The sequence below is a fragment of the Phyllopteryx taeniolatus genome, chromosome 5 (assembly GCF_024500385.1).
Source record: "Phyllopteryx taeniolatus isolate TA_2022b chromosome 5, UOR_Ptae_1.2, whole genome shotgun sequence".
Lineage (NCBI taxonomy): Eukaryota > Metazoa > Chordata > Actinopteri > Syngnathiformes > Syngnathidae > Phyllopteryx > Phyllopteryx taeniolatus.
The window spans coordinates 30334830-30347644 of NC_084506.1; the positions used below are offsets into that span (position 1 = coordinate 30334830).

General features: G+C 42.5%; 1 protein-coding gene across 3 annotated transcripts in view; it reads right to left on the reverse strand.

Annotated features, from left to right (window-relative positions):
- cep152 (centrosomal protein 152) overlaps positions 1-12815 on the reverse strand; it is a 24331-nt gene continuing 11516 nt past the window's right edge. For 2 of the 3 annotated variants that reach the window (XM_061774763.1, XM_061774762.1), the window contains 16 exons: positions 12595-12796; positions 12418-12522; positions 12197-12327; positions 11992-12120; positions 11779-11914; positions 10964-11143; positions 10626-10886; positions 10394-10525; positions 8003-8644; positions 7777-7852; positions 7512-7679; positions 7356-7440; positions 4933-5015; positions 2527-2683; positions 1109-1212; positions 1-1041 (listed from right to left, as the gene is read on the reverse strand). In XM_061774763.1, coding sequence (XP_061630747.1) covers positions 332-1041; positions 1109-1212; positions 2527-2683; positions 4933-5015; positions 7356-7440; positions 7512-7679; positions 7777-7852; positions 8003-8644; positions 10394-10525; positions 10626-10886; positions 10964-11143; positions 11779-11914; positions 11992-12120; positions 12197-12327; positions 12418-12522; positions 12595-12796 — 3301 coding nt within the window. In that variant the 3' untranslated portion in view covers positions 1-331. The remainder of the gene's footprint in view (positions 1042-1108; positions 1213-2526; positions 2684-4932; positions 5016-7355; positions 7441-7511; positions 7680-7776; positions 7853-8002; positions 8645-10393; positions 10526-10625; positions 10887-10963; positions 11144-11778; positions 11915-11991; positions 12121-12196; positions 12328-12417; positions 12523-12594; positions 12797-12815) is intronic. The other variant, XM_061774764.1, reaches the window with a different exon arrangement.

The following is a 12815-nucleotide window of genomic DNA, read 5'->3' on the forward strand; positions in this document are numbered from 1 at the left end:
TTATCTTGGCATAAAATCATTTATTAAAATGAAATGCAAACAACACCGTAACATAGCACACAAATCAATATTTTATAGAAAAGGCACTGTAATAGAAAAATATTGTAGATAAACAGAAAGCATTGCTTTTCTCTTATTGAATAAGATATTTACATACATAATTATTTAAAGTTGACCTGCAATTTTAGAAATGTAGAAACATTTAGGGAAAAAAAGACAAACATGTAAACACTTGAGGATGAAAACCCTCTTTCTAAAAACATGGATTTGAATTTGACTGAAATGTGGAACCTTAACCCTTTTGTACACAATGAAAGCAAGCATATCTCGGTCATTTTGGTTGATTCAACGGGCTGTCAAAGCCACTGTCCTGCTGATGTTGTCTCAACTCCGAGAACAGAGGCCCGCTACACACTCCACGCTGCTTTTGTCCCTCTGAGCCCGGCGTGGGTTCTCTGTGTGTGCTCATCTTCGCTTTTGGAGCGAAGGTTTGCGTCCGAGTCTTAGTCTCCTGGGCTATGTCATTATAAACTGTCAGGTCAGATGCGTCCGGGGTGAGACAACCAAACTCGCTCAAGTCAGAGAACGCCTTTGCCAACTCTACTTTCCTTTCTGAGTAGGACAGTCGAGGGATCTGGAGGTCGTCTGAGTCACTGCTGGTCAGGTACCAGCAGGTAAGTTTATCATCCCTGACCGGAGCCTCCTGCGTGAGAGAGGGTTTGTTTGGCGGGTCCCCATGGAAGTGGTTGTCTGGTTGTCCTCCCTGCAGGTATACCTCCCTGCCCTTGCTCCTCAAAGGAGCAAGGCATGAAGAGGTCACTTTGTGAGGGTAGAGTTGTGCGTCTGCTGACGACTCACATGCACCTATGTCCTGCTTGCTCGCAAGTTTAGTCCGCACAAGAGTTGTTTTTCTCTCCATATCCAGCATCATCTCCCTGTGGGTTCTATCCTCCATTCTGATGTCAAGAGTCGATGGGTTCTTCAAAAAATCTGTGTTACTCGCTAAAGAGTGGCCAGTGGTGGACACAACTGTCATGCAAGCTGTCAAAACAAGAGAGTTTTAGAATTGTGAGGGAACAAAAACCATTAAGTATAGCAGAACACTCACTTGGTAAGCTGGGATTCTCTCCAGATTTCTTTTTTACAGGTGTCTCCAGTACTTTAGCCATGGCCGCTAACTTGCTGGCAGCATTCATTATTTTCTTTTCGGCCCTGCAGAAGATACAAAGATCGCCGCAATTCAGTGGCAGGAAGTAATGCTCCGTTCACACCGAACGCGAATTTAAACATTAGTGCAACGTGATCATATATATATATATATATCGTGATGGAGAGTAACTACATCATGCATACTGGGGAGGGAGGGATTCACCCAATTCTCAGGACAGAAAAGTGTATGCCGGTGAGCCTCGCAACGTGTATTTACTATTACTGAAATTTTGAAATCACTAACCGAATTAACACTATTTGTTTTTCCATTCTTGCTTGAATGGTGTTTCTTAAATCAATTATTAATTACAACAAATACAGGACTTTTGGGCGGCACTGGTTAGAGTGTCTGCTTGCCTCACAGTTCTGAGGACCGGGGTTCAATCCCCGGCCCCGCCTGTGTGGAGTTTGCATGTTCTCCCCAACTATGTACTGTATTACAAAAGAACACATTCACTCCCATTTACGCGTGCAGTGTCCCTGAACACACCTTGCACACTCACGCGGCTGCAGCTTGCCTGCCTACAGTAGTTTCATTCTGAAGAGCGAAATAGGAAATGCAGCAAGTGTACATTATTGCCCATGTCTTCATTTATAGTTTTCATACAAGGGAATAAGTATACAACACTCTGGGCTGCTCCATGTGTTGTTGAAGCCTTATAATTTACTCTAACATGCAAGGTGCTAGGCGGCACGGTGTATAAACTGGTTAGCACATCTGCCTCACAGCTCTGAGGACCCGGGTTCAAATCCGGCCTCGCCTGTGTGGAGTTTGCATGTTCTCCCTGTGCCTGTGTGGGTTTTCTCCGAGTACTCCGGTTTCCTCCCACATCCCCAAAACATGCGTCGTAGGTTAACTGAAGACTCTAAATTGCCCGTAGGTGAGAATGTGAGTGCGAATGGTTGTTTGTTTCTATGTGCCCTGCAATTGGCTGGCGACCGTTTCAGAGTGTACCCCACCACTCGCCCAAGGATAGCTGGGAGGGGCTCCAGCAAGCACGTGACCCTTGTGAGGACAAGCAGTACAGAAAATGAATGAATGCAAGGTGTTACTCGCATTAGCATGTCCAAACTGGCCCCACTGCTGGTCACTTAATATTACAGGTGACTCACTGGATACAGGTATTACAGTACGCGAACATCGCAGCAGACCCTGCGATGTGACTATTCCATACATCGCGATGATGATGCTGCTCAAACAAACTATCACGCAGGCCTAACTTCTACTGGAATAAGTAAGTACAGAGTGTGAGTACTTTTGCCACCTCTAACTAATTTAAAGGGCAATGAAAACTGACGGCAACCCTGGCGTATTACCCAGTCGTCTTCCCGCTGTCCTCCAGCAATTGCTGCAGGCAGGTCAGGTAATAGTGTCGCATTTTTCGGGCAGTTTCCTGCCTCTCCCGTTGTACCTCAGTGCGGATCATCTCAGCTGCTCGCTCGTGGCTTTCGTGGACGTAACGCAAAATGTTTCCTGCAAGACAAAGAAGAGGTCACCCTGGGTAGAGAACATCCTACCTGCCTTTGGGCAAAAGGCAGACTACACCCTGGACTGGTCGCCAGTCCATCACAGGCAGCACATACAGTATAGCACTTACAGTATTTGGTAATAGTTTTAAACCTATTTTTCATTTCAACTGGTGCTGTTTGTAAGGCAGTAATTTCCAACCAAGGTGCCATGGCACACTGGTGTGCTGTGAGATATCATAAGGGGTGCTACGAGAAATGATCCAGTTTCACTTACAGGTCATTTGTCCGAAAATGATTATTTATGGACAGCCCCACCACCATCCAGAGCCTTTAGGAATGCTGGGCGCATCTTATCGACCCCGGTGCCCTGCCACTGAGTAGCTTTTTAACCACCTTTGAGACCTCAAACTCAGAGATAGGAGAGCCCGCCTCAGACTACCCAGACTGTGCTTCCTCAGGGAAGGCATGGTAGTGGAATTGAGGTCTTCGAAGTATACTCCCCACCAATTCACAACGTCCTGAGTCAAATTGAGCCACTTGACACACTGTTGATGGCGCGTTCGTGCTGGAAAATGCCCTATTGCCGTCGACCAATAGGATTGCATATAGCAACTGGCGCATAACTTGCGTGCCATTGCAAACATTTATTCACACGCACAAACCAATGCTTACTGAAGCTTAACAGCATGATTCGACAGAACGCCGGCATGTTTCCGTGCAAAAGTTGCTGCTAGCATTAGCTGGCTCCATAAAGTTATGTCGGCTGCTTTCGAGGCGTATTAAGTACGTGAACATTCCTCAAGCGCTCCTTGAACGGACAGCCCAAAACGCCTTCTCTTGAGCACCTGGTGATGACACCACACCTTTTGACCCTGTTTTTGTTCTTTTTCTTCCAACACACATTGTCACAGTCCATTGTTGTCGTCGCCACGGTAACAGGTATATCCAGCGACGGCGACGCATTATTAGGATTCCCACATAAATTCTAGGCAGGAAACTCCCTGGTCCGGTATTATTGGCTCCAGGATACGCGCCGCTGCAGTATGATTGGCTGTTGTATACCTGTAGAACACGCCCAATTGCTTCTAGATGAGAAAAGATGTGACTTGAGTGTGGCGCCGTTAATATGTTTCCCACTAACCCTAACCCACCATAATTCTAACCTTAACCCATCCTAAACCTAACCAAACAAACTTCCATCCATCCATTTTCTTTACCGCATCTCCTCACTAGGGTTGCGGGTGTGCCGGAGCCTATCCGGCTATCTTCGGGCGAGAGGCGGGGTCAGCCTTGAACTGGTCGCCAGCCAATCGCAGACCATAACAAACTTATTTGTTTTTATTTCGTACAAATGTGATGCCTGTTTGGGATGCTCATCTCGTTACATCTGCGTAGCCTGCACTTAACGGTGGCTGACCAAGATATGGCAAGATTTTATGGCAGTAGTCTGACATAGTACTATCGTGAAAGAACAAATTTGTCTTGTAGTCTGATCCAGGCATTAACAGCAGAAGCCAACAGAGGAGCGAGCAGAGCTGGTGTGAAGCACCGCTGTCAGGGTGGACTAAGAGCTGAGCTAATTAGCAAAGCCCCTTCAGGACGCCGCTCCTATCCATCGTCACACATTATGCTGTACATCACTGCAGTTGTCAAAATTTTACTGTTTATATATTTTTAAATGACTGCTGCATAAGTATAAAAACTACATTCATTCATTTTTATTAATTACATCTTTCAATTTATACTACAAATGCAACAAAATTGAGTTCTGTACACACTTGTGCAAACTTGATTAACAATGAAGTCAATATAAATCTAAAGTATAATTTGTATGTATTATATTAATATTATTTTTCAGGGTCTTGTATTTTTTATTATTATTATTATTTTTTTTTTAAATCTGTTTTTCGCATACCTACTGTGGCTGAGTATTGTTCCGTGTTTGAATTATATAACTTGACTGAAGCCATTTGTAACATTCCATACAACAAAGTAAGTAAAAAGTATGTATGATTTGTACTGATATTGTATCAGAAGTGAAAAAGTTATATCAGGACGTCCCTCTGTCTTGGCTCAATTAAGGATGGGAAACAATGTTTTAAGGTGTATGCAATGTCTTTCTGATATGTAAGATTTTGAAAGGTGGACTTAATTTCCCCATGGACAAAAATAAATAAATAAATAAAATAAAGTCAATTTTTTTTTTATTTGCACCATCACAGCCAGATCACAGAGGAACAATACTTCACCAACCTTTGATTTCTTCAACAGTCATCAAGTACTGCTGCTTCATCTCTTCCAGGCCTTCTTTAAGATTTTGTTGATGGTTTAAAGTCCTGAAAAGGACAACATAAGACTTTAGTTCCTTGAAACAAAAGTAAAACCACACACACGTGAGTAAAAATACGAAGATTTGGTATGGTGCATCTATAATCTCACAAGATTCATCACAACACACAAATATATGTATTGTATACTCTATGTTCAGGCACGTGCAGAGAGATTTTTGGGGACAGATGGTCAAGACCCCCCCCCAAAAAAGAGGCACCTATCAACAATAACGGAGATCAATGTCGGCGCCAAAGCACATCCGAAGGGAGGACATTCGGTAGGGTGGGGGACATTTTACCGCTGAAAAACCGTGCGCGATTTGCACGCGCACCAAGCACCCTGTGCTGTGGTCTGAAAACACGTTTCTCACACTCATATATTGCTCTGGAGGCGCCAAATGCTAGGCTAAGTTTGAAAGCGGCCAGCTCCCTAATGATTAGACGAGTGTATAGAGTACTATGACAGGAAGGGACGAGAGTACAGTATATGCAAATGATCAAACATAGTATTTATTTTTATTTTGTTTGGATTCGCTTTCATTTTTATCCAATTTATCCAATCACTCTTTTTCTATAGACTATGCAGGGGAGTCAAACTCACTTCAGTAGCCACATGCAGTACAGCCTAATTTGATGTCAAAGGGGCCAGAGCACGGAATTTATACCATACTTAATCTCATAATAATAATACGTTTTTGCCTTTGTTTTAAAGCAAAACAAGTACATTAGGAAAATCTTCAGTTGGTAGACATGGTCGTCTACTGCCCGAAGTGTTGGTGGTTCGAATCCCGGCTCCAACTGTCCGCTGTCAAAATGTCCTTGGGTAAGACTTGCCTCCAGGTCAGCATTGTACAGTCATGCTCACCATAAAACATGGACATTCTACTGCAAATTGTTTTTGTGGTCATGCTTTTTTTTCTCTCCTCTGGCTTTCACATCAAAATAATTGAGATTTTAAATAAATAAAACTGGTGATCTTGTTTAATTTGCAAAACTGTCTTTAAATTATCTGCCTCTGTCTGTCTGTCTTTGCTGCAGCTAGCCTGTATGTTCTCTGTTCATTAACTTATTAGTAAACAGCAAGACAAGACTATACAAACCTATAGGCTAAACTTTTGTGTTCTCTGACCTCCCCTTCCGTTTTTTGGGTGCGTTTAGGAAACGTTGGTTCCGTAGCCACGTAATGGGCTAACATTTTTTTGTGGAGTATTGTGGCATTGCACAGTCATTCCTAACTGTACACCTGTGGGTCTGATTCGCAGGAGGAACAGTGTGCATGCAAGCGCAAGTAGGGTGGCGTCCTGCAGAGGGTCAGTGTAAACCCTGCAACTGGGGGGTCACTGGTTCGTATCAATGCCCGAGTGCATGTCGTTGTTGTGTCCCTGGGTAAGACACTTAATCCACATTGTCTACAAATGAATGTGGTTGGATGTTTGGGGGTTTGTCGGACGGGCCGTAGGCGCAGATTGATCACGCTTCTATTAGACTGCCCCAGGGGCAGCTGTGGCTACACAAGTAGCTTACCACCACCACGATGTGACTGTGGAGTGAATGAATAATGCATGCAATTGTAAATACTCTTTGAATTCCTTGAAAAATGCTATATACATAATTCGAATGCATTATTACTATTAAGTCTCTCAGGAAGTCAAATAAATGTTATCCAAACAGATATCCCAATAATTTTGGGGGGAAGTGATGACAGAGAGTTTTGGGTTTTTTTTTAATTGATGAATGAAGAAAAAAAAAAAAGGCTTCAGGCAAGAGGGCACTTTTCTCATCCAGGGCGAAAGGGCTAATTGCTGGAGCACCACTAGGGGTCTCTCTCTCTCTCCACGTGCCTGTATACTGTATGTTCATGAATGTACAGATAAGTCTATTATTGTAGGTGTAGCTTGCTGTGGTACTGTGGTGTAGAATTAATCATTCACTGCAGGTAATCATGCCATCACATCTTTGCCGTGTGATACAAACCACAATCACAATAAACATTGCTAAATGAATATCTCACTGACAGAGTTAGTGGCTTATACAGCTCTTGTATTGAATCTCTCACATGGCACAGATGTGCCTATGAAGTGTCCAGAGAGTGAGCAAATTCTCACAAACCAATCGGATGGATTCATGACAATACAGGGTCTTGTTTTTTTTAATGTATCTATAGTCTACTGTCAATACAAATGCTCGAGAAGATTTATTCTCAGTCAACAAGTAGTCTTACCGTCTTAATTCTATTAAAGGTTGTTCGATGCAGTATTGAAATATTTGCCATTATAATAGTGGCATGCATTATTTGTGTACAGTATATACAGTACTGTGGCAATAACCACTAAAATCATCACAAACCCAGCAGCTTCTTTGCTTCGCTTCACTTCCTCCAGTTGTCGCAGATGTTCCTCCTTTGCCTTTTGTAATCTGCTCTCATGTTCATCTATGATAAAGAGTGTTGATTAACACAACAAACATCGGGATATAATTCAATGTTGTTTTGTTAAACATTACCTTTGAGTTTCTGCATGGTCGTTTTGTGTTCCCAGACGCTGTGCTGGAACTGACGGCAAGCTTTCTCCAAGTGCTTCTGTAGCTCCTGGGTTTTTTTCTGCATCTTACTGGTGGTTTCTGCGCACTCCTTCCTGCTGCAGGCCTGCCCTCCCACCTGTGCCAAAGAGTCTATACAGGGTAGAGTATCGTGTCACGTACTGCAAATGTTTTATTGTAGAAATATTTCACTTTCAATCCACTAAAAAACCAATGAGGGATTTCCTACTTTGCATTTTGTTGATTTCTCTTTCATGCTGTTCTTGTGTTTCTCGTAACACACAGCTCAGCTGAGCCTCACTTATCTGTGGGGAAAGAAAAAAAAAAAAAAGAAAACCCGTAAAAGGTAAAGCAGCTCATTCATATTTTTATGTTTCAATCAATGCAGGATAAGATAACTTAACTCTTGGTGGAAAAGTGAATGAATGCATGATTATTAACAGATTGAAACATACTTTCTTCCAATCCTTCTTGGCCTGTGACACCGCTCTCTCAACAATTTCTATGCAGCAACTTTGAATCATGTGCGTTATGTCGCTTTCTGACATTCGGTCTCGCTCGCTCGCTTCGACGCTCTGCCGAACAGTCCAGGAACTCCCGAGAAGGTGCGTCTGGACCTCCGCCAGGCCAGTTTGAAGTTCCGCAAGGAAATCTTCCCTCATCTGTCGTCTCTGGGCGTGTTCCTTCTCAGCCCGCTGACATCTCCACTCGTCCTCTCTAGCCCTCATGGTCTGCTGATGCTGGGCCTCCATTTGCAGGAGCAGCTCCTTCTTTTGGAGGTCAGTCTCCTCTCTGGCCTGCAGCAAAGCCAACTCCAGGTTCTTATGCTGCTCCTGTAGTTTGGTTTGGTACATTTGGTCACTGCGAGTTTGTACAACAGAGATCTCTTGCTGCTTGTCTCTTTTCCAGGCTGCTCTAGCTCCAGCTAGTTCAGCTTTCAGCAGAGCAGCTTGCTCCCTCCTTAACTCCTCCAATTGACACTGGAGAGTCACTAACTTCCCTTGGAGGTCCTCAGTCGTCCCACAGATTTCACCCTGTTGCTGTTCTTTCTGCTGCTTTTGCCACTGCTCCTCTGCTGCCCTCAGAGCCTGGGTTACCTGGCACATTTTCAACAAGCGGCAGAAGTATTTTTTTAAACTTTTTTTTTTTTTTCTACAGAGTTCAAAACAAATCTCTTCCCATATTATAGGTATTCACAGACTGGGAAGTAGTTTATGCTGCTAAAATACAAAATTGTAAGGCCATTTGAGCCATTCAGAAGAGTGAGGAACATATTCTCAAAGAAGTACAACAATGGAAAAAGTAGTAGAAAAACTATTTTGACTATCACACTTGAAAACTGGATTGCCTTAAGTGGTAGCCGAGGGCCATTTACTTGCTCAACTGCTGATAATATTAAAGGTTAGTCCTGCGCAATAGGCCTATCCCAGCTGACTTTGGAGAGGAAGGGTACACTAGTTTACAGACAAAAGACAATTAAAAAAAATTGTTTGGAATGTGGAAAGAAGCCAGAGAGGAATCCCACGCAAGCATGGGGAGAACATGCAAACTCCACACAGGAGGGCTAAAGCAGAGTCAAAGCACTCATGCACCGAGCTACCCTGGATTTAGAACATAACATAATAATATCCACCCATCATTGTCCTTTTCAGGGTTGTGGGTGAGGTGGAGCACCTTCTTTGAATAGCTATGAAATATTGAAAGCTTAATTTTTTTGTTTCTGTTTTGATGTTTAATTTATTCAATATGATGTCTTGGCAATTCTAATATGACAATCATGAAGGGACGGTTTTATTTACAGAAAATTCCCGGAATAAATTGAATCCCTTCATTGTAATGGTACATATATCAAGTATTTCCGAATGTGTTGTATGGTCCTTTAGCAAAGCGAAATTGATATAATGTAGATATGTCATTTTGAAAACATTGTGCAAATCTGTGAAAAAATCTAAATTAAAACTCAGCACTCTATGGTGCAAACAAACAAATAACATTGCTGATGTAAAAATGTAATATACTATATTAGTATACTTTTAACCTTATTGGCCCCTTCTCTCGGTTGATATATGCAGTAATGTACTACCGGTAATTCAGTTCCTGTTTTCAGATGTGAACTGTGTGGCTGTGTAGTATTTTCTCTCCAGAAACTTATTAATTTCCCTGCCAATTTGATGTTTAAAATTGGTTACTCTCCGCTGTAATGCGGTTCCAGCCGGACTTCTGTGAAAAGTGTACTGTATCACCCAAGCACTTAATTCACGTGTTTCGAGACGACATGTCACGATAGCTTAGCAGTTAGCATGGCTTCGCCGTCTTCTCCTGTTAATTACACCATCCATACTATCCCTTCACGATAAGGATACCCGTCAGAAGTTATTCGCAGACATGGAGGCAATGACTCGTGTTAGAGGAGCGGCTTTACACTGTGTTTAGTCAAGCTAGGTATCTAGCTGAAGCGTGTAGCTAGCTGGTGTAGAGCAAAATAGTACAGAGCTTTCCCAGATAGAAACCGAACAGCGGAAAGCAGGGAGGATGGCTGATTGTTTTTTTTAAAACAAGAATGTGTTGATTTCATTGTATGCATTTATTAAATTTATACTGTCCCAGTCGGGCCAGTGTCTGTAAGGTCCGAGATAGCGCCATCTGGGTCGGTTAATGTCGGACCCTGTGGAAATTTGAATACATAATCAGATGTATTATTATATAACTGTTTAGACAGTCTTTCTCATGCTATTGACAGTGGCTCCAACCCTTTTGATTAGTACACTTTTGACTATAAACAAAATGCATACCGATAGTGGTCATATTATTAACATGTTGTTGTTGGTTATTCAAATGTGTTTTACCTTTTGTTCCATGTATTCTTTTTGTAGCTCTTCCCAGTTCTCCTTCTCTCTTTGCAGAGAGGCTTGGTATTCCGGTAATGAAGTCAAATCCTCAATCCAGCGGTTATAGGCCCTGGTCACTGCCCCTTCAACCTGTAACAAGCACATTTCCATTTACTTCTAGATTGTGCATTGTCACGCATTCATGAATTGTTTTCACAATCCTTAGTACTGACACTGTATAATTACCAACCTTATTGGCCAAGTCCTCTAGATGTTTGTCTTGAGTATCTTTCTGGACTTGTTTCTTGGCTTCCTCTACTGCTTGATGTTTGACTTTTTCAGCTTCCACTTGTAGCTGCTGTCTCTGGGCACAGAGCCTGGAGTTCAAATCCTCAACAGTAATCATCAAACCATTAGCATCCACCTCCTCTGTCTGGCAGGTTCTGTCAGAGGTCTTTGAGTGTTTTTCTCGCCTGGCTTCCTCCAATCTCAGAGTCCAGGTCATCTCCTTCTGCACGAAAATCAAAACCAAAAAAATGGGTGTGTACTACTTGCTATTAGGGATCTGACAAAGGTAGTTAGTCATACCTGATGGTGCTCTTCCTCCCAAGCAGCCTTGGCCAAAGCTACTTGAGAGTTCACCTGCTGCTGGATCTCATCCTCCTTCTCCCTGGACCAGAGAGCCTTGACCTGGGTCATGGAGGCCTGATGTTGTGCCATGAGTTCAGCCCTTAGGTTCTCTACATTTGTACTGTTCTCCTCTCTTTTCTGTTGATAAACAAGTGTATTAGAGAAATATATATATATATATATATATATATATATACACACACACACACATATACACACACAGTCTAAAATGTCATGCATTTGTTAATATTTAGTGAAACAGATTTCATTTAATCTTTGATTTAGCATCAGTATTGTGCCTGTATAGAATCAAATAAAACACTGTACATCATTTCCTTTTAGCTTAAGGTAATTTAATTGTGGTGCACAAATCCATTGTATTTATTGCTGTCTTGCCTGTCATTATTTAAAACTACATGTAAAAAGGGAGTCATGAGTATAAGCATATATTTTACCAATCATTCAATATCATGTACAGGGGTGCTCATGACATAACATAAAAGCAGGGGAACCCCCATCTCTTTCCAAAGGTCACATACGCAGAAATGTTTGTATACCATGTGCTTTCTGAAGTCGGTGTGAACTGCCATTTTTGTTTCAGCTTTTTCTCGTTTATGTTAGCGAGGAAGGTAAACAATTGCATTTTTGTTTCATTAATACTGGTGTTAAATTTGATTACTTTCCCAGTGATACATGTTATGTCCTGGACACCCTGAGAAGGGCCATAACTTAAGGGAGCAACACATTTTGTTAAGATATATGACAGTGTATACCTCTTTTCCTGTCCTCGGTGCATTTTCCCCCTCTCTATTTTGGACTTTTTCCTCCAGCAGATCCTTTTCCTTGCAGAGAGAGATGTAACACTCTTGCACATCCAACAGCTTGTCATTAACTTCAGATAGCTGAGTGCTGGGCAGGAAACAAAGCTGAGTGAGTTCCACATTTCAAAACAGTACAAACCTTACGGTGACACCATGGGCACGTACTTTAGGTGTTGGGAGTCTTGCTCGTGTTGTGCAGTCAAATATTCCACCTGAGCCTTGTGTTCCACTGTCAGCTCTGTCCTGACTCTGTCCACCACATCATCCCAATGCTGCTGATGAATCCGCTCAGTTCTCCATTAAGAAAGAGACACAATTAATGAATAGATTCAAAAAGAGTAAACACTTCATTTCCTCCTTTGTGTCTTACCGCTCCACAGCCTCCTGCCTCTCTTGGTCAAACTCCTTGATCATTGCTCCCATTTTGATGCGGACCTCCAAATTAGCAGATCGGAGTTTCTCCTCACTCTGCTGCAGCTCTATAATTTTCTTTTCTTGCACCTAGAGTAGGAAAACAAGAACAACAACAACCCTCTTTATCTTGATGGAACAAACACAACCAGAACATTTGAAAAATTGTTGACAACCAACCTCCACTTGATCCTGCAAGCATTTTTTGTCTTCCTTTAGTTTCACCAACTCATTCTGGTCCTCTCCAGTCCAGTTTTGATGTTTTATCTGGCTGCACTGTCTAACCTATGGACATGCATGCTTCTTTGAAACTTGAATCATTCATTTCAGCGCGGAGGTTTTAATCACAGTTCTCACCGATAAGCTGAGCTTCGCTTCATCTAATTGGGTCTGCAGCTCCTTCACTTGGGCGCAACTCTTTTGCAGTTCCTCCTGCAAATGACTGAACTTCTGGCGCTTTGCCTTTAAACACCCCAAGCAACGCTGCATCTCCACTTTTAGCTGTCGCAAAGCTTCATCCTCAGGCAGCTTTGAGTCTGACAGGTTGGCTAAAGCCATGCTGATCATGCAGAGGAAAA